General features: G+C 45.0%; 1 protein-coding gene and 1 long non-coding RNA gene across 6 annotated transcripts in view; one reads left to right on the top strand and one right to left on the bottom strand.

The window, feature by feature from the left end:
- LOC125325427 overlaps positions 1–14667 on the bottom strand; it is a 35759-nt gene extending 21092 nt beyond the window's left edge. For 3 of the 5 annotated variants that reach the window (XR_007203324.1, XR_007203323.1, XR_007203322.1), the window contains exons 1-3: positions 13208–14667; positions 12985–13114; positions 2500–2568 (exon numbers count right to left, since the gene is read on the bottom strand). This is a non-coding gene — a long non-coding RNA (uncharacterized LOC125325427). Of the gene's footprint in view, positions 1–2499; positions 2577–12984; positions 13115–13207 lie in introns of all 5 variants that reach the window. The other 2 variants (XR_007203325.1, XR_007203326.1) reach the window with 2 other exon arrangements.
- A 1758-nt stretch (positions 14668–16425) lies between these two features.
- Positions 16426–21043, top strand: part of EP300 (E1A binding protein p300) — a 60877-nt gene continuing 56259 nt past the window's right edge. Inside the window, exon 1 of the mRNA XM_048302455.1 lies at positions 16426–16666. Coding sequence (XP_048158412.1) covers positions 16573–16666 — 94 coding nt within the window. The 5' untranslated portion in view covers positions 16426–16572. The remainder of the gene's footprint in view (positions 16667–21043) is intronic.

The raw sequence follows: 21043 nt of genomic DNA on the forward strand, positions 1-21043 counted from the left end.
TGCTTGCAAGTTTTCAAAGCACCCACCATCCCCCTTTGACTTGCTGATGCACGTTGGGGTGCAAGCACTGATGTACAGGAGGTGATCAGCAAAGCGCCTCAGACCATTCACAGTTATCCTGGGCATTCAGACAGTTTTTCCACATTTGTAACACTTAGGAAAATGTTTTCTCTCTGTCTGAGTGTTTCTGCACCATCTCAGCATTTAAGTTTTCTCTCTGAAGGGCAGTGCTTAGCCTTGGTTTCAAATGTGTGGCAAGGCAAGAAGACTGACATTTCTCCATGTTCCCATTTGCAGGTGGGGGTTATCCACATATCCAGTATGAGGAGGAGCATACTGGTCTGTGGGTATCTGTTGGTGTAAATAGGGAAAAGTCTTCCCTTGGCAGCCACCAGCTCTCCATCAAGTATTACCCTAGAGGATCACAATTTGCACTTGAAGCATAAGGTGGGCTTGGAGCAGGCTGCGATGCCAGCAACTCAGCAGCGTGGAGGGAAGCTGCCTGCAAAGTGTTGGCTGTGACCAAAAATGGTGAACACCACAGACCCCTTTTTTGTCCCCAGTGCATCCTTCAGAAAGAGCTACTTGGGAGCATGAGCTGCTGCAACCCTCTGCTCTCGTCATGGCTTTTCCCCACACCCAGGGAGGACAGGAGCATTCCAGTGAGCTCTCCGGCTCCTGGAGTGCTGGGTGCAAACCATTCCTCCATTCCTTGCCCTAGGCCTCTTCCTGTTGCCACACCAAGGGCTAAATGAAAAAGAAAGTTACTTTCCAAAGGGACTCAACCAAACAGATTCCCAATGTTTTGGTTCTGTACATAAAAGTGAAAGGTTTATCAAAACCTGCTCTTGAGGGACCCTGTGCCATTTAAGCGTGTTTATGTAGGAATGCTGCTATGTTTTAGAGTAGCAAATCCAAGAGCATCCTGTCATGCTCTGTAAGTAAAAATATTAGGATATCTAAAAAGAAAATAATTTATTTTGACTATCCAGAATGAATGAACACTAGTAACCAAACTACATGAAAACACAACTAAAACCATAGTCCTTATTTTCTGTATTTGAAAGCATTCAGTTTTTCTCTCCAATAATCTCTTGATTTCATATCTATACATTTTTTTCTTTAGTCACCTGGTAGCTCTTTTTAAACTACATGTTGAGAAAGAAGATTTCCTCACTGATAATCTCAAACCTTCAAAGCAAACCATGAGTTCCCAACCAAAGAGCTCTTTCTGTGTCAGCACAAGATGCGAAATTTTGAAATGCAACAAAGGTAAAGAGAGGTATTTAAATTTCTTTGAAAGAAAACAACTCCCTAAAATATTAATATCAAATGCAGAAGTACTAACACTTGTCAAAGCTAAACAGATCTTCACCTCCTAGGACTGCTGTGGCAGAGGGGTCAGAGCAGGTGGAAGAATATGCAGAAGTCAAGGAATAAAACCTCTTTCTGACAAACAGAGGCAGAAGCCTTGGAGAGGGAAGGGCCAAGAAGGACACTAATGCAAGTTGTGATCCTTCGTTAAAATAATCATCAAATCAGAAGTGCTATGGCCTGGCAGGTAAAAGCTTTAGGTTGTAATGTGGGAGGAGTGATCACCAGGGTTTGAAATGTTCCTTGGTGATGAATAAGCAGGTGAGCAAAGGTGGGTGCATTTACCACGTACACGCTCCTCCTTTTCATTCATCCCCTAGATGAGTTGGGAGCACTAAGAAGGAGATGTCCCTGGGCTAACCACAGGTCTGCTCTAGGGCAAAATTGCGTTTAGGCCCTAAGGGTTCTGGTCCATCCTGCCTGGCTCCTGCTGGTCCCCCGAGAATCGGGGCAGGGGAGCATGTGGGTGGCTCTGCTGCTCCTCTCAGTGCCGCAGCCACCCTAGGGAGCAATTTGGTGAGTTTTGCATCCAAAACAGGGGGTGAAGTGAAAAATTTTCTCTTTCTCTCTGATGTGCTCAGAGCAGTGTGAAAATAACACAAAATTAAGATAAAATTGAGAAAAAGTCTCTTTTAATCATTAAAAAAGTAAAAGAGTGCAACAGTAGACCACAAAGGTTTCTGGAAGTTTTTCCTCATGGTGTGTCACTTCCCTTTTAAATTCAAAACCACCCACTAGTGATTTGAATGAAAATCACTGAAAATATAAAAGCTCCAGAAGCGTTTCTGATTGAGAGAGGTGGACAACAAACAGATCATAAAGCTGCACACAGTCGCCATAGCGACGGGGCTTCCAAAAGGACGCAGGGGAGCCTCAGCCTTCAGGAGCATCATCAACATCCACTACCCCAGGAGAAGCAGGAGCATCCCAAAAGGGACGCTGGGAGTTGTCCTTCACAGGGAGGATGTCCCTTCAGGGAGACAGGTGGGAGGCTATGCAGACAGAGTCCTTCCTGCTGACCCCCTTGCCAAAAGAATCACTGAGCAGATGTGGAGATTTTGGAATCTTGGAAAGAGACCTTCAGAAACATGGCCTTAGGACAGCTATTGAGTTGTCTGGACTTACCACAAGCAGTGGGGATGGGAGGTGATCTCGGTGTCTTTGGCGGCCCAAATTTCTGTTTGAGACTGAGACCTGAAGAACTCCAAATAAATAAACTAATTAAAAACCAACAGAGGCCAGAAATCAACCAGCTTGGCTCAAAAAAATCTTCCCTGTCATGCACTGATTTAAAAAAGAGCACTGAAGGCTCCTGACTACAGCATGGGGCACAGTTCACAGAGGACTTCATTTCGTATGGTAAAAACAAGATGAGTAAGGAAAAGAGTTGCTCTGCTACCCAATAGACAGCAAAAGCTATTGATAAATACTTTCAATAAAGTCAAAGTCCTTAATACTTTTTTTATTATCAGTCTACAGTGAATATATTGCTGCTGAACAGGCAGCCAAGAAAGGGAATGAGATGCAAGCCTGAAAGAAAGCAGTGGTTAGAGAGCACACAGATGAGGTAATGTTTATGATTTCATTGTGCAGGAGCAATTTCACCCAGCACTAACTGACAGTAGTGGTTAATTTGGGGAATTTGTGATGGATATGCCAGGACACCCCAAGTTTAAAAAGGCCAAAGGAGTTCCTATGAACAGAAAAGGGAAGACAAGAGAAGCCAAGGGACTCACAGACCAGTCAGCCTAGCTGTAACTCTTTAGAACAAATAATTAATTTATTTGTAAATATCCAGGAGATGACAATGAGATGAGAAGCAGCCAACTTGGATTAGTCAAGACCAAACCATACCACACCAACCAGCTTTCCTCCCAAAGCACACTAACAGCAGAAGCTCCAGAGGTGCAACAACTTGGGTCCAGACAGGCTGTGGCCCAGTCTCATGCAATGTCCTGCTAAAGCAGGCAGAGAAACACACTTGATAAAATTAGTAGAGGGCAAGTGGCAAAGCCCTGTACTATTCTGGTCTTTAAATGTGATTTCTTTTCCAAATGAAAGGCTGTACCAAGTGAGGGTGAGCCAGGATCTGTCCTGGCACAGGCCTGTACATGGCTTTCATGTAAATTATTTGCCTGAAAGAAGAAAGATTAGGTTGCTTAAGTCCGCAGATGACCCAAAGCTGTGTCATGTTGCAAGTAACACAGATAACTCTCCCTAAAAATAATACAAAAGACACTTTCTAAAACAAAATAAGATATTCAAATTTCAGCTATGCTTACTAATAGCATCTCACAAAGACTGAATATACATACAGATGAGATCAGTCAAAATCCTTAGCTACATATCACCCTAAATCAGGAAATTACTTTCTACCAGAGCACTGTGCAGAGCTCGCCCCCTGATTAGTGCTGTGTCTGCAAAAGGAGAACCAGAGCATCTTTTATCTTACATTTTAATTTTTTATTTTTAAGGCCCACGTACTGCTTCAGACATGCTATAATTCACATCAGTGACAAAGAAATGTGAAAAGCCTTCCACCATGTTACCAGCAAGCCTGAGGCCTCCATGAGCTGGGAATTCAAATACATTTTGACCCTTGCTTGGACTGGGCATTGTGAGATGAGAACAGACCCAAAGTAGAGTCAACACTGAGAAAACTTTAATGGTCAAATAGTGATTAATGTAACAGTGTTTTGTAGGTTTAGGTCAAAAGCCATGAGAGTAAGGGAAAAATTTCCCCCAAGTTAGCATCCCAATTTTTTTCCATTAAGAAATTCACAATATTTTAACTGTAGGAGGAACTAGCACAAGGAAACTGTACCAAGGAGAAAATGTGCTGAGCAGGATACCAGGTATATTTCTATAAGTTGGGAGATTTCCACCGGCAGCATGTTATACTCCCTTTACCTCTGCTGCAAGATAAACTTATGCCTTACTGGCAAGGCTTCCTCCTACACATCTGTATTTTATATTACAGATGAAGGTATGATCAAAACTGATCAGGCAAAATTAAAGGTCACTTGTTGATGGGACTTCCTGACACAGCTTGTGAGGAACCTGGATGACAGATACCCTCCAAACCACCTGACAGCCTGACAGCCATACAGTGTGAGCCCAAGGCTGATTGAAGTAGAAGTTATACTTGTACAAATGATGATGGTGATGAGGGAAACATGGTTCTTTTGTATCATCCACTACCCAAAATAAAAACACCAACATCACCACCCTGCCTTGCTCTGGGTAACGCACGCAGAGGAAGATGAGCTAGACTTGAGCGAAGGCTCTCACTGGGCTGGGCAGGCTGCAGCCTGCTCTGGGGCCACATCAGACTCCAGGCTGTGTGCCCAGAGGAAGCCTTCAGTGCTGTGCTTGGCGTAATGAAGAAATATGGACATGAATTAAACCCTCCAAGGAATGATGAAATTACATTGCTTGTTTTCACCTTTGTTTTAATGAATCAATTCCATCTCTTCTTGTTTTTTCGTTGGTATGAATGGGTGACCAGGTGTGCTTGTGTGAAAAATACCCTTGGAGGACTACTAAAATTAACTAGTAAATTAGTTAAGGTGGCAGTCTTTGGAGCTGAAAACAAGATTATTCTGAAGTAGCGAGGCTTACCTAACCATCCCTTCTGCTTTGGCAGTAGAGAAAAACAGGGCCACTTGTGAAACAGGGCATATACAGACAATAAATGTTAATACATTTAAAAGTAAAATCAAGGTTTAAGAAAGATGTGTTAAAGGAAAGTTACTGTGGTGATGCCTGTCACATTACATCCCCAAACACAGTGTAAACAAGATTACCATATGACCTGGGTCATACAGCTTGGCAAAAAATCCAAAGACTGGACATCCCCCTTCGAAGCAGGGGAGATATCTCCTTCAACATCCTTATATCTTTCAAAGGCCTATGTTCTTCACCCAGGGGGTCACTGCATCTTCTGGAAAGCTCGCTGGGGTTTTAGCCTGAAAAGACTCTGCCTCCTCCTTGAAATCTTCCTAGACAAGATTAAAATCTAAGTAATTCCTTCAGTGGCAACCTCACAAGTCACTTTGATAGATATACAACCTGTTGATCAACCATTTGAATCTACTGATTTATTGATTTGATCTTAATCATGATCTCGGTGTGATCATTTAATTGATCTGCCTTTAATTAGCTTAGTAGAAATAATGAATTAATCTAGTGATATCCTTGCTCACGTGTTCCTTCATGTGTTCATCCTTTTTAATCACCTCTGCAGGGAATATAAAAGGTAGGTTTACACTATTAAATAGTCACCGAGGTCACAAACCTGAGGGCAGGAGTAAATTTGGGCAGGGCATATGCTAGCAGCTCAGCTCTGCATCTCTCCAGCCAACACCTCATACACCTTGTGAATAAACTCATCTGCAGCCATGTTTGGTCTCCCAAAAATCTTGTTGCATTGCTGAATGAAGGGCATGGAGGGCTTCATCTCAGAAGCAGTCAAACATTTCAAGGATGTCTTTCTCCATGGTGCACAACCAAAGAGGAGTGGACAGGGCATCCTGGGCCCCACACTGGATGATTTATCCTCCCTTAGGCTTCACTCATGAGCCCAGAAAGCTCTGACTCCTAAAAGTCCTTCAGGAAAAAGTTGTTACTGAATTAAACTGAAAGAGAAGGCGAGATTTTGAACTGTAAGATTTTGAATAATACAGTACTGGGCTGACAAGCATCCCCTTCTGTTCTTTATTTTTTGCATTGTCATAGTTCTTGGATAGATCTACCAGGAAAGATCACACACTCCTGTGGGATAGGCACCACACAAAAAACAAGTCTCAATGGACTTTTATGTGAGGTGGATGGGTGGTGGAAGGAAATGAACAGCTGAAATCACACAAAATCACTGGGTATTTGCACCTAGATGGTTAAAATTTGATCAGAAGAGCTGAGATTTCATGCTTGTCACACGATGTGAGTGAACAGAGAAGGAACTGGGCTGGTGCCCATGGAGTAACCCACCATGAGAGCATGAGCTCCCACTGCTCCCCGTGCCCAGGCAACTTTTCTTTCAGGATTGATGCTTTCAAATTCAGGTCAAATGCATAACCAAACAGAATGAGAGGGCGGGAAAAAAAAAAAAGCTCATATTACCAGCTCTGAGTGGGTAAGGGATGCAGCTTTCCTGACCACTCAGTTAGCTAATTTTGTTCTTTACAGATATTGCTGTTAGCTATGTGAGAAAGTCAGCAGACATCATCTGAACTGGCTTAAAAATGATAAACAAGCATTTTAATTTTTGTTTAAACTGGAGAAGCTGTTAGAGGCCTTTTCTGAAGCCAGTTTAAGTCAATGGAAGGATTTAATCGGGCTTTGTTTGCAGGTGTGGCAGCAGCCTCTTTTAAAGTCATTCCTCTGCTTATAATCAAGCCTTACCCCGGTCAGATTTTAATCACTTCTTCCTAGGTTAGGGGCCAGGATGGGCTGGTGACAGTCCCTGCTGCAGTCACATACCACTCATGTGGTGCTGGCATTCGAAGCCAGGCTGCTTCACTGTTTCCACTGCTGACTGTTTGCAAACGCAGGAGAGGAGCTGGGAATGAACAGAGCAATGCAGAGTCGGGGAGGGAGGGGTTTGGTGGCTGGGCTGGAGTTAGTCACCGCAGACTTCCATTTCCAGATCATGAGGAAGGACTCAAGCCATTTTAGGCATTTTCTTGGACTTCCTTCCCGGCTTTTAATTGAAATACCCAGGAGGGATGGAGGAATCCACAGGCCCATTCTGCACTGATGTGGGATACTTCTGTGCAAGCGCAGACGCGCTCACCCTTCGTATTGTAGAGTCAGACCACTGTTGTTAGTCCTTGGCTTGGTTCCTTTGCATGGGAACAGGAAATCTTTCACACGTCTCACCTTCTGGAAGCTGATGGACTCCTCTGTGAAAGATGCTCACTGTGGTGAAAATAATTTTTAAAGAATTTTCTTGCAGGAGCTAACTATGCTGGGATGGCTTGAATATTCAAAACAAAACACATTTCATTCCAATACCTCTGAGGTATATAAATATACATATACATTTAGATATACATATATCTGTAAGTGCCACAGATAGGAAGACATATGAACCAGCAAATTGCAAAATCGCAAGAGGCTTCGAACACCCCTGTTTCTTTTCAGCAGGAATTCAGATGCCTACATCTAGCAGAGCAAACAAGAAAAAACTCTGCATAGCTGCCAAGACGACTGACACATCCAGATGCCAGACTTTTCACTATGCTTCTCACTCTGGTGTTCTAAGTTTTGCATCTCCCCTTGTCCGGCAGTCCTTTTTGCCAGAGCAGCTGGTTGGGACATCACCCCCAGGATGTCCTGGGGGAGGCAGGCAGCAGGCATGCTAGGAGCACATCCAGCATGGCCAGGCAAAGTCCTTTCTGTCTGTTCCCAAAATTGGAGCCAACACTCACAATGCAGGGCGGCAGCAGCAGCAAATGGGATTTTTTTTGTGGTTGATGTTACAACTCTTTTTCCTCCTGCTGAGACAAAGGAATTTTCTCTGTCTGGGGGACTCCAGGGTCCTGGTCATCCAGAGAAGCTTCTCCTGGGCTTGGTGCTTGGCCTGGCAGCACCATGCCCCTTCACACGGGGCCCAAACATCTGCACAAAATACTTATTTATCACATGGTGAAAGAACCAATGTTTCTGTCCTTTTGTGATGCTGATTATGCACCTCATACTTTGTGTTTTGCTTTCTTGAAGCTGATTCTTAATTAGCAACAAAGTTGTGGTCACAGAAACACTGAGGACAGAGGAGTGACATCAACCTTGAAATTGTTACTTTTCTGACCTCTAGAAAAGCTCTCTACCTTCCCCTGAAAGCTACTTAAAAGGTTTCTTCACTTCTAAAGAATGATAAACAAGTCCTTGCTGACTAAATATCATATGCCAACCACGACTTTCCTTTCTCTTTGGGGCCTGCTGGTGTATGAAAGTTCTTTAATGAACCATTCCAGCCATCTCAAAAGGTTTTAGTTTTACTCCCAGGTGGTTGCAACTTTATCATGGTGCCCGTGCTGGACTGGGCAACTGGCCTTTCCCTGACACCCCACTGATGTGGTTTGTGACCACCTCCATGCACTGAATCTGGAGCATGCTCTGGCACCCCTTTCCATGTCTGTCCTGTGATCAAAGGGAAGGCATCTGAGATGGCAAAGGAGGTTGGAGTAAGTATCACAGATCAGCCCATAAAGCAGGTCTGCTCTGCTAAAATGATCTTTCCATAGCTTGAGGCAATGCAGGAGCACGAGGAGAAAAAGTGTGTTGCTGGGGGGCTGCCACAGCTTCTGCATTCTGGCTGCTCCCTTGCTGCCTTTTAGTAGTGTTGCACCATCAGGGGCTGATGCTCCTTTCTCCAAGGCTCCCAGGCCTCACCTACGGGACAGGCAGGGAACGAGAACAGAATGTCTGCTGTTGCCTGATGTCAGCATCCCTTGCTACAAGAGACCAAAAGAAAAAAAACTGACAGGCAATGAAATGTGAGGGTTCACAGGCAAACTTCTGGGAAGAGAAGTGATAAATTCATATAAATTAGGAAGGTAGGGAACTGAGGATTAACCCTATTGTTTTACACAGAGTGGTTGCACTAGAATCAATTGTATTTTGGTGTTTGTGGTTAATTATTGACTTCCATTTGAGTGTAGAAGGAAAGAACTCATGCCAAAAAGCCAAGAAAGTACAAGATCTTTTTAGAGAAAAGCAGAAACAGAAAAAGAAAAAAAAAACCAACCAGACCTATATTTCCTGTGGAATTTTTTTCTTCCATGGCAGCTGTAAAACCAGCTCAGATTGTGTTTACTAAATGTATTATCCTGTGAACAACAGGGTCCCATTAGTTCCGTCAGAAGGCCAATACCCTCTGTACTGAAAACCTCTTGATTCACTAAATTTCCCTGCCACATAGTAAATTTCTGCTTGACCCCCTTGAAGGAATCACTTTAAATCTTGAAACATAGAATCTATTAAAGCAGAAAAAACCCCAAACTTTTTTCCTCTCTTTGCATTTTGAGTGGAGACATCAAACAATACATTGCAGTTCAGCATATAGAAGAATGCCGTGGCAAGTAAAAAATAATAAATTAAGAAATACTGAGAAAAAAAAACAACAAGAAAGGAAGGGATTGCATGACAGTAATAAATGTATTCTGTTCTTTATAAACACATGTGTGGTGTGGATTTGTGTCTGTGGGACAATTCAGGAAACAAATGAAAAGATAAGTTTCGGGTTTAAGCTCAGCAGATTTCAAAGTGCATTGTTTATACCCTCTACAGTGCAATAAAGCTTATCAAGAACTTTTCCATTGGATACAAGAGTCAAAAGAAATAAGAGGAATGTGAACAGTATGCTTCCTTTGGGTGGCAACAATATCTGTAATTCTTTCAGCACAGATTTCCCATGTTAGCTTAAGCTCTGTCTCACAACGATCATTTTTAGCAGATAATCGTAAATATTTTGCTGAGCTGAGTTGTTCAGAAATTTGCCATCATTTCACTCTCCACAAGCTCAAAACACGTGGCAAGTTCAAGGGCCCTTAATTAAAAATATAATACTTTCACTCTAGAAGCTCTTGCTTGCATCCTGGTAATACTCTGGGATAAATCAACTGCTTATGTAAATGCATTAATTTCAGTGTAACTTCATTTAGAAGCTACAAGAGTACTACATTTTTATTTAATGATTTGAACGTGCTTTCTGTAAGGGGGAGTAGGATCACCTCTCTCTTACAGAGGAGAGAGCTAAGCCTGGGAAGTGAGAGGCAGAGATTTGACCAGCCCTTGGTAAAAGGTGGGAGAGCACACAAACCTCTCGCTCCGATTCCACATTTGTGCTTTCAGCATGAACCAGGACATGGAAATGACACACAAAGATATATACGTTTCAAGCATGAGATTGGCTCTCGATCACCAGACCTCAAAGCTGCAATGTTTCCTAGGCAGAGTGTACTTCTGCCCCTCTCTTAAATTGAGAGGTCAATTTTTGTCTTCTTTTCTTATTTTGCTCTCGTAAGGGAATACAGCATGGCATGTTTGTTAGAACTATAATGTTGCATTTGCTAATTAAATAAAGTGGGGGTTTTGGGAGAACTTCTTTTAAGCAAAACCATGTGTTCCAGGGAGGAAACATTCTTCTGGTAAACAGCTGAGCCCTTAACATTTAGCAACATAACTCTGTGTTTGCAGCTATTGAAAACTGTGTGACCAAGGAAGCCTGTGTTTCTGAGGCTGAGGACTGAAAGCATTTTGCTTTCTGTCAGAACGCCAGCCCTTTCTTTTATGTATATGCTAAAAGCAAGAAAGAATCAACTATTGGATGGTTGCTTCTTATGGTTTTAATAAAATTTGTCTCATATCAAAACGCTGCTGGGTTTTAATGTTGACGCTGCGCTGAGCGATGTTCTCTGCTCCGGCACAGCTGGCTCTTGCTTTCCAGAAATATAGCTGCACCCTGGCATTACTTGCAAAAAATTGCAGCCTTAAATTATTTCCTCATCCCTCTGACCTATGCCAGGAAGGACCCTCCATGCATAGATCTCCTCGCTGGTACGGAGAAGGGGGTCATTCCTCCTCCCCTCCCCAGCTGCGGCGTGAGCAGAGTGCTGTGATGGCAGGAGGTAGCTGGGGAACAGAGGAAGTTACCTGCCAGACATGAACAGCAGCCCTGGAAAGCTCAGGGAAAAAGATAATAGAGCTGGAACTACAAGCAGAAATAGGACTGAGAGAATGGGAGTGTCCTGTCCCTGGGTCCTGCTTCCCATTCCACAAGTCCACATCTTTTGGAGACACTCAGAGGGCCACAGGGCTGTGGGGCAAATCCTGCTGAAGGGGAGAAGGGAAGTTTTATTTGGTATAAGTGATTTCCTGAGCAGCATTAGAGGCGGGGGGGCGGGGAAGCTGGCTGGGTGACTGAGATCTTACACCGCTTCTCCATCCAGCAGCTGGAAGGGGAAGGCCACAGTCCCGGCTCTCTGCGGGCCGAGGGAGATGATTATTCCTCTGCCCGCTCATCTTACTGAAGCTGGGCTGCTGAGCTCCGGGCATCACGTTGACCTTTGCAGTACAAAGGGATCTTATCTTGTTCTTTGTAGCCCTCAAAGCAGCTGGGCATGCTTACAAATTTCAGTAACTTACCAGCTAAGGCCAAAGAAGATCCCACGATAAAAGTTCAAGGCTCTGCATTCCTCTCTCATTGCTTTCCCGAGCAGATTCTCATTTTAACCGGACTTACAGCACTTTCATCCAGTTATCTTGAAGTACATAATGACTACTGTAATTACTGACAATGATGAGCTAATCAATTCTTCTAGGTAATATTTTCAAGCGATAAATATTACTATCCTTGCTGTCAGAATGGGGAAACTGAAGCAAAGAGGAGAAGTTGTTGGATAAATAGGTGTATTTTACTTTTAACGGTATAATAACCTCCTGGTTTTATTTGTATAGGTTTATGTATCTGCTTCTTAGCATGCTTGTGTTCTATTATTGCTTTCCAGTAATGTTATCTGTCATGGGTTGTGTGCATGAACTAAGGTTCATTTAAGAAACTGCAGTGATTTCAGAAAACTTAACAGATATTTAAGCGTTTTTTTGTCATTGTTTATAAATATATTTGATTTATCATAGCTCTATTTTCCTGACTTTTCTTTTTTTTCCTCCTTCTCTTATTTTTGATGCCTTCTTTTCGAGAAAAATCCCACAAATACCATTCTTTTTCTACTTATTTTCCCTATACTTCAGCTTGCATATAAATCTCTAATATGGAAAGCCAACAGAATATGACTTTCTAATGTCTAAAGAACTAAGATATTCTACTGGGTAGGAAGCGTGCAAGGCAGACCTATGCCTTTACTAAAATATCAGTTAATCACTTATATCTATAATTAATACTCAGAAGCTACATGCTGGTTTGGTAGCATTTACCTAAGAGTTTAAGTTTCCCACAGTTCAGGTATGCTTCCCTGAACCCTTTTCAAGGGTAGATAGACAGGTAGCCAGATCAGAGGCTAAGCTGCACCAAAAAAAAATTTAAAAAAATAAAATAAAATTTTGTTTGTCAGCACAATTTCAGTTGAACTGCGTGGTAGGATCTAGTCTGTAGATAGGAACAAATGTAACAAAACTCTTATTTGAAACATTTTCTTTGCTCCAAACTTGTTGTTTAGTAAGGGCCTGACTTGAAAGGCATTTAGGTGTTTATGTGCACCTCAGTGTACCTCAATGTCTTTATAAATCCAGCACTAATTCCTTATTGAACTGTGGGCCTCCAGATGGTCTGAAAACCTTATATAGACTTATTTCCATCAACTTTTAATTCTAAGGAGACCAAAAAAAGAAAAAAAAAGAAAAAAAAAGTTTAAATTACTCTCAGCTGTGTTAAAAAAGTGCTTCACAAACAAGGGAAACAGTCAATCTGAAAAAAAATTGAGGTAATACAAAACTTCTATAACTGCAATATTTTGGGAAATTTAGAAACAATAGAAGGCAAAAAACCTGTGAGAACCACTAACATAGTTTTTAAGGTACCACTCTTAAATAATGCTGTTAGCCCTCACAGCTTTAGTTCTGGGACTTTCTGCTCTACAGATTATTTACCTGAGGCTTATTTGTCCTTGCAAGGCTCCCTCCACGTCTCTTAGTGCACTGCCTATGGCTTCAAGACTTTTCAGGAAGGCAAATCCAATCTTTAAGCATTTTTGGAGAGGTTTGTGTTTCCCCTTTTGTGCTGGGGGAGACAACAACAATCTTGCTTGAAATAAAGCCCAAACAAGGGAAACTGAAGAGTGGGAGTATGTAAGGGAGCTGGTGGATAACTTACAAGGCTGTGAATCTCCTCCTGCCTGTAGGCTCCTCTTGAAGGCTGCAGTATTGATTCTGTGTTTAGTCTAGCCTCTTCCCAAATACCTGCTTCGGCTCTTACATGTACTGCAGAGAGCTCAGCCCTGAGGGTGAGTGGCAAGGGAAGTCCTCCTCGCAAATGTCCGGTTTTGGATCAACACCCCCCGATTTTCCGTTAAAAACATGCACGTGCCTGCATTTCCCTTCCACTCCTATCCTGTAATGGTGTGCGGCCCGACGGAGTCCAAATGCACGGAAGGGAAATGCCGGGATGGGGCATTTCCTCACAGATGAGCCCTCAGAGATTCGAGGAAAACTCGTGGCGGGTCCGTAACCTCTGGGACGGCTCAGGGGCCGAGAGGGCTGGAGAAGGACCGCGCCAGTGTCACCTGCGCCTGCGACAGCCCCTCTGAGGGGCGGGTGTGCTGTCAGGGCACTGCAAACCCTCGTACCGTGCCCTGCGCCATCCCCGGCACAGGCGGGGGTCTGGCACAGAGCGCGGGGCTTGTGGGCTTATTTAGTCTCTGGCATAAAAGCGTGGGGGGTTGGGGTTTTTGTTTACGTTTTGTAACGCCGACGGGAGCCTGAGGCAGCTCTGGACACCTCCGGGCTGGGCAGTACAGAGCGCCCCCAGATTAGGAAGAATTTACTCACAGAAAGGGCAATTAGGCATTGGGAGCTGCCCGGGGAGGTGGTGGAGTCTCCGTCCCTGGGGATGTTTAAGAAAAGACTGAACGTAGCACTCAGTGCCATGGTCTGGCTAACATGGTGGTGTTCGGTCATAGGTCGGACTTAATGATCTCAGAGGTCTTTTCTAATCTAATTTATTTTGTGATTCTGTGACCTCGCACATCCACCCGCCCGGCTCGGGGGCCTCGGGGTGCGGGTCCCGCTCCGCAAGCCCTCTGCTCAGAGGCCGGGGGCTGGCAGCCCGGACTGCCATGTCTGTGGCGCAGCACGGCCGGGGACCGGCGGCAGGAGCGCCCCGCCCGCCGGCGCCGCGGGGAACCGGCCGGGAGCCGGCAGGGAAAGGAGGAGGGCGGCGGCGAAACAACCGCGCTCCTGCCGCCGGCACCTCAGCCCAGCAGGCCGGGTAGCAGGCACCGGCTAGTGCGGCAGGACTGGACGGCCGCAGGACCCAGGCAGGCTCCCTCGGGCCTCCGCCGCGCACTTTTGGGCCGACAGTAAGGCCGTGTGGGGCGGGGCAAGAAGAAGGAGCTTTTTTTTTTTTTTTTTTTTTTTTTTTTTAAGGGAAAAACCCTTCGCCTTTAAGGGGCGGGGCCAGCGGAGTTTGCGGAAGAGCCCGGCTTGGGGCGGGGGCTGATTGGATCAACGCGGTCTCGTGACGGCGGCTGGAACGGTCCCAGCCCCTCCACCCCGCCGGCGCCCCGCGTTCCATTGTGTGCGCGAGCGCCGCCGGGCCCCGCCCCCGCCATGTCTCCGCCCGCAGGGGTGACCACGCCCCGGTGGCGGCCCCGCCCCCCCGTGTTCTCTTGGCTCATTTCCGGCCGCCGCCGCCACCGCCGCTTCCCTCCGAGGGCTCGGGAGAGCGAAGGAACAACAGCCGCCATTTTGTTTGTGTGTGAGCGACGGAGGGAGGAGGAGGGAGCGAGAGGCCGAGCCGGACGGGGCGAGCCAGGGGGAGGGCAGCGCACAGAGACCCAGGGGCTCGGACAGGGGACGGGGAGAGAAGCGAGGAGCCCAGAGGCCCCCCCCCTCCCCAACCTGCCCCGTCCCCTCGCTATTCCCTCTCTCTCTGTTTCCTTTTCTCTCTTCTCCTTTTCCCGGAATTCTCTCCCCCCGCGCTGCCCTCCACCCCCGCTTTGCCCGCTCTGCACACACGCCCCCGGAGCGCCAGGCAGGGGCAGTACGGAGCCTGCGCTCGGCCCCCGCGCTGCCGCCGTCCCGCCCCAGCCCCCCCCTCCCCCCCCGCCGGGCAGCGCCGGGGACCCCCTCCCCCGCCCGGCCATTCCGGGGCGAGTCCCCCGGCCTCCTCCGCTGTGATTTTTCTCCTGTTTTATTATTTTAATTTTACCTCTCGCTCCTCTTCTCAGAGGGGTCGCTGAGCGGCCTCCCCTCCCACCCCGACTACCAACCTCTTCGCTCCCTTCCCCACCCTCGCAGAGGCGAAGGGGGAGTCCCCACCGCGCCCGAACAGCGGCCGAGGGTCTCCTCCCTCGCTCATCGCGCCCCGCATCGCCCGTGGGTCCGCGGGAGCGGAGACGGGCAGCCCCCTCCCTGCCACCGTCCTCGGCCGCCCGGGAAGGGGGAAGGTAGGCAGAGAGGGCGGGAGGGGCCGGCTTCTTCCTCCTCCTCCTACTACTACTCCTCCTCCTCCTCCTGCCGCTGCTGTGGGATCGGCCCCTCTGCCTGCGCCGGAGGAGGGGGGGCAGCCTGCTACTGCGAACGAGAGAAAGAGGAAGGGGAAAGAAGAGAAAAAGGGGGGGGGCAGAAAGGGTGTTGAAACCCGCCCCCCACCTTCCCATCCCGCGATCGGTGCTGCCTCCATCAGGACAACAACCCCTCCTCCTTCCCTGCACAACAAGATGTGAAGCGGAGACTCCTGGGACTTATCCTCACCCTCCTCATCCTTACAGCTCCCCTTTCTGCAGCCATTAGCGACGGGCGAGGAAGAAGCGAGTGGAGCTGGGGACCCTGCGCACGCCGTGCCACTCCCCCCGCCGCCTCCCCCCCCAGCCCTGTCGCTGGCGGTGGGTATTTTTTCGCAGGGTGGTGTTGGAGGGGGAAGGAGCCGCTGCTTAGAGGACGGTGATCTTTTTTTCTTTTTTCCTCCTCCTCTCCCCTCCTTCGCCCGCCTCCTTGTGGCGATGAGGAGGAGGAGGACGGCGCCGAGGAGGAAGAGGCTGATGGCGGCGGTGAGGAGGCAGCAGGAGGAGGAGACCCCCCGAAGGATGAAGATGATGGTGGCGGCGGCGAGGAAGCACCAGCACAACAGCCGGGATTAATTTTACTAAAAAAAAAAAAATATTCACCAGCCTCCTTTTTTTTTTTTTTTTTTTTTTTTTTTTTTTGGCGGGGGTTTTACCTGCTCTTCCCATCTTCGTTCAGCCCTTTCGCCTGGGGGAAGAGGCCTCTCCCCCGCCCGCCCCAGCTCCCACCTCTCCCAGCTTCTCCGCTGCCGCCCTCCCAGAGCCCGAGGAGCAGAAAAAGGGGAACTTGCCCCCCCCAACCCCCCCCCACCTCCCCCCTCCGCCAGATCCTCCTCGCTCGCTCTCGGCGTTATTGTTGTTCTTCAGCTGACTCGGGGCCCCAGAAGAACGTGAAGGTTTTGGGGTTCACCCCCCAGCGTCTCTCTGCTCTGAGTGATTGTCTAAAAAATTAAAAATGGCCGAGAATGTGGTGGAGCCGGGCCCGCCTTCAGCCAAGCGGCCTAAACTCTCCTCACCGGCGCTCTCCGTGTCCGCCAGCGACGGCACAGGTCAGTCTCGGGGGCCCAGGCCCTCCCCACCTCTCTCGGGGCCGCAATTCCTGCCCTTTTCTCCCCTCTTTTGCCTAAATCTCCTCCTCCCTTTCGCTGCTGTTAACTCGAGCCTGCCTTTCTGCTTCCCGTCTGTTTCGCCTGTTCTCGCTGCGTTTGAACCTATTGGCGTTAATGGCTTAGGGAGGGTGTTCAGATGTTTCTGCCCTTCTGATTTTTTGGAAGTGATTGAAAGCAAAGCTGTTCGGTTTATTGTGTTTTTGATCAGCTGCAGATAGGACTTAGCAGCTCGTCATTTTCGTGTCTTTCACAATAGTAGCGATTACCGAGCTCCTTGCTAAGCATAATGCTAGTTGCAGAAATACGAAATACTGCTAAAGACGATGCTTTTGTACGCTTTATTGTTGAATTACGTGTGTACACACAAATGTCTTGGTTTTTATTTTATTTTGCATATATAGGGGTTTTTTTACAGCTTGTTTAGAAACGAGAGATTTATTTCTCTGCTATTTTTGTTTTCTCCGTCTTATGTGCAGTCTGCTTATATGATTTATTTTTTTTAAATCTTTCATTCTTCTTCCTTGCAGAAGTGTATCAAAATACTGCTTTTCTGATTCAAATAGACCATCAGCTTTAGAAAAAACAGCTAAAACCAAAATCCAGATGCTACTCTTGTGGCATAAGGTTTATCGAGACTCTTGCCTTCTTAGAGATGAAATTTTACTTCACTTTATTTGCATTAAGAATCAATATGGAGTGTAGTTAATCTTGCATCTCCTACTTCTGTGCTGCAAGACCAAAATGTCTGAAATTCCCCTGTAGACTTGAGCTGTGAAGAGGAAAGGGGCATCTCTGCAGTCCTGCAAAGGTCTTTGGTGGTGCTGCGAAGGCAAGCTAGAGCCGGCAAATTTTAGGTGTCCCAATCCCTAGCAAATATGAACTGGTTGTACTGGGAGGGGGGGAGGAAGTAACAAAGGGCTCTTCAGCTTTTTAATGCTTCTTGTGAAGGAGGTGAGTATTCGGTGTCATTTTGCTATGAGAATACTCTGTTATCTGTCCCACAGGAGTTTCTTTGAACTCACATTAGATCCTATTAGTCTATGGGATATGGAGGAGGCCTCCTCCTGCCAGTCTGGTGACTGGTGGCATTTCTGAAGGCACCAGTGCTCTTGTTCAATGCAGTTAATAACTGGCAAGAAAAGGGAAGAGTTGTTTTCTTGTTGTCGGTTTGGGTTTGTTTTTTTTTTTTTCCTAAAAAGCTCTCTTTGACAATTAACACCAGGTCTTAATAGCAGGTTTTTGGTTGAGCAAAGGATGTGATTCTACTTGGAATCATCTCCAAAATTTTGATTTTGCCTTTTCTATTCTCGGTGAATGACATATTAGTTTTGAAAAGTTTGTGTGTGACTTTCAGTGCATATTAAATACAGCCAATATTATGTTGTAATTGGAGGACATGACTATTCCTAATATCAACAGGTCTCTAGTAAGAGAGCAGAAGAGTGTTGGAGAAGCTACTCTTTAGCTGGAACTAGTTGTTGGCTGGTTTTGTGCTAGATTTGGAAAACGGTGGTTAATTCAATAGTAACGTTTTTTAACTTGTCTTGACAGTGGTTATTTTGCTCTGCTTAGAGAGGTGAAATAAAAATATTTTGTGAGAAAAGTTCTGATACTTTAAAAATATGCAAGTTAAAGACACATTTTGATTCAAATGAACACACATCTAAGTTCCAACATTTGTGATCAAATAAGGGTTGGGTAATTTGTGAATGTATTTCAGTTTAGCAGGTGCAGACTTTCGCAGAATACTTAGTCTTTAGTTGTTAACTTACTGGGCAGCTTTTTACAGTTAATTAATGAACTTTTTACAGTTTTGGTGAAACACTAGGGACTGGACAGTTTCAGTAGTGTACAAATGTGATAATTTTTCCTAAAGTGATTGGGACTGTCATCACCTGATAGCTATGCAGAGGTTTATAGTGGTGCAAACACTTCATATATGCTACATAAAATCTATTAAAGTATTCTTAGTCTTCTGCCTTTTTTTAAAAATTGCCAACTAATTATGCGAACATGGGACAGTTTTACTTTCTGTGGTTTTTAGCATGACATATCATATCTATTTCTGTAAATAAAATCCAACCTATGAACCAATGAATGTATTTTGAGAGTTATGTTTTTTCATTTGCTGCTTGAGACTGCACTTTGTTTTGTCATACTTCTGTTGTGGGAAATTGCTTTGAAGTTTACATTTTTTTTTTAACCTATCTGTCGGTTAAATTTGCTTTGAAATAGTGCAAGCAGCTGTCATTAAGTAAATTCCACTTATAGAATCTTGTATTGTCCCCACTCCTCAGTTAATTATAGGAAATAAGTAACATGGTGCTTATGTACTTACTCAAATACTCTTTTTAAAACTGTTAGATTCTCAGCACCATCAGATGGAGGGGGAAAGGCAAGAAACTTGCACTGCTGACAAACTTTTTGCAGCACTTGTCCATAGTGCTGGTTTTGCTTTTAACTTTTTGCTTAGTTTCTTAATCTGAAATGTTTTAATTTGTTAGACATGTAAAAATGATGACTGACTCCTGTTAAATTGTTCCTAAATTTGCAGATATTAAGTGTATTTATATTGAAGACTAAGAGGAATCTCTGACTCATGTTTTCACTGTAAACCTGAATGATACTCATATTCTGGGCCTGGAATGTACTAAACTGTAATGTTGGTGGCTTTCTTCTAAAAAGAAGTAAGCAAAGATTGTCCTAATATGCTTGATTTATTGGCAGCAGCCAAGTACAGCTGCATTTCCCACTGTTGTTGCAGTGCTGCATCTTCTTCTGTCTTAAAAGTTATGGATGGTTCATGTGTTCCCTGCTCAGAATTTGCTTTGCCGTGGAACATACTGTGTTAGTTTACTTTTAAGTTGCTTTATTAATGCCAATTCATCCTTTAGGAGGCAAACAGAAATGTTTGTAGCACATCTTGTAATAAACATTTTGAAGTAATTTAGAAAGTCTTGGTATTTTCAGTGCCCTGTAGTATATTAGAATTTGAATGGTCCCATTTTTTCTGTAATGTTGTGTAGCTCTAGAATAATTTCAGAGATAGGACTTTGTGGGATTCCCTTGAACTACCACAGGTTTTTCTACAACTAATTTTTTTTTTTTTTTTGGTGTCTTCTATTTAAGTGTTAAATTTGTTGCAAAGAAGAATGGTAATGATCTGTGTATTTTGTCTAGGCCTTAAGTTTTCTGAGGGCCATTACAACTCTACAGTGGGTTCATCTTTTGGTGGCAACAGTGACTTTGTCACACTTTTGTACCAGCACGGTTACATTGACAGAAGTACTTTGCCAGTGTAGCTCCTTTGCTCACCTTTCCTAACTGGTAGCAACAGTTTTGATATGTTGCATGTACTCTAGCAAGACTTTCTTAAACACGGTGTTAGCAAACTGGTGCATACTAGTCCCCCTGCTATAACAGAATAACTTGAGTGCATCCTGAGGAGTTACCTCTTGGAGTGAAATGGGTGAAAATCGTTCATAAAGATACCTTTTTAATTGAATGGTTTAAACCACTTGTTTTGGGGGTTTTTTTTGCAGGGGGCAGGGAGGTGTGTTTTTATTTGTGGATCCCTCAACTTTTCCTGCAGTGATGCAGGTGTGCTAAAATTGCTATGTACAGATTTCAGTGCGGTCTATTCAGGACAGGAGAGTTTAATCATATTTTACAGCACCCCCCACGCCTCCTCCCGCTTAGAAGTAACCTGTCTTCTGTGAACTGGGAAATTGTTTTGGGCTCTGGATTCAGAACCACTGTGTTTCTTCACAGAATAGAAATGGAGTACACCCCCTGCTGCAGTGTGTTTGTATAGTATCATGTCTTTAGGCTGCTAGATCTGAAAATAAGATTTTAAGTTCTTAGTGTTTTGGGCTTGCTGTGACACTGGAAGTCAGTTTTCTACAATTAGTTGGCACGTGTTATATCAGAGAATGTATGTGTGGTATGTGCCTTAACATCCCTCAGTTTACTATATCCAAAAAACATGTTTTTCTGTGCAGTAGCACATCTTCAATCTCCCTTGGAGTATCCATCTTTTGTAAAGTCTGGATGTTCCTTTTTGTCAGGAACTGGTTTTGACCTTTTAAATTTTATTCTCCCTCACATCAAAGGTCTAAGACCTGTAACGAAACTTCTCTTCTGGGCAACTGCAATTTTGACTGATACTCATCTTTCATTTGTTCCAAATGGATCAGGATGTTTCTTTTCTCAAAATGAGTTGTATTAATCTTGTCTCACTGCCCTTTTCAATTCTGTTTTCCAAGAGCTGTGTGTTTTTTGCTAGCGTTTGTATATACTACATTTAAAATTAAATAC

Source organism: Corvus hawaiiensis, chromosome 4 (assembly GCF_020740725.1).
Source record: "Corvus hawaiiensis isolate bCorHaw1 chromosome 4, bCorHaw1.pri.cur, whole genome shotgun sequence".
Taxonomy (NCBI): domain Eukaryota; kingdom Metazoa; phylum Chordata; class Aves; order Passeriformes; family Corvidae; genus Corvus; species Corvus hawaiiensis.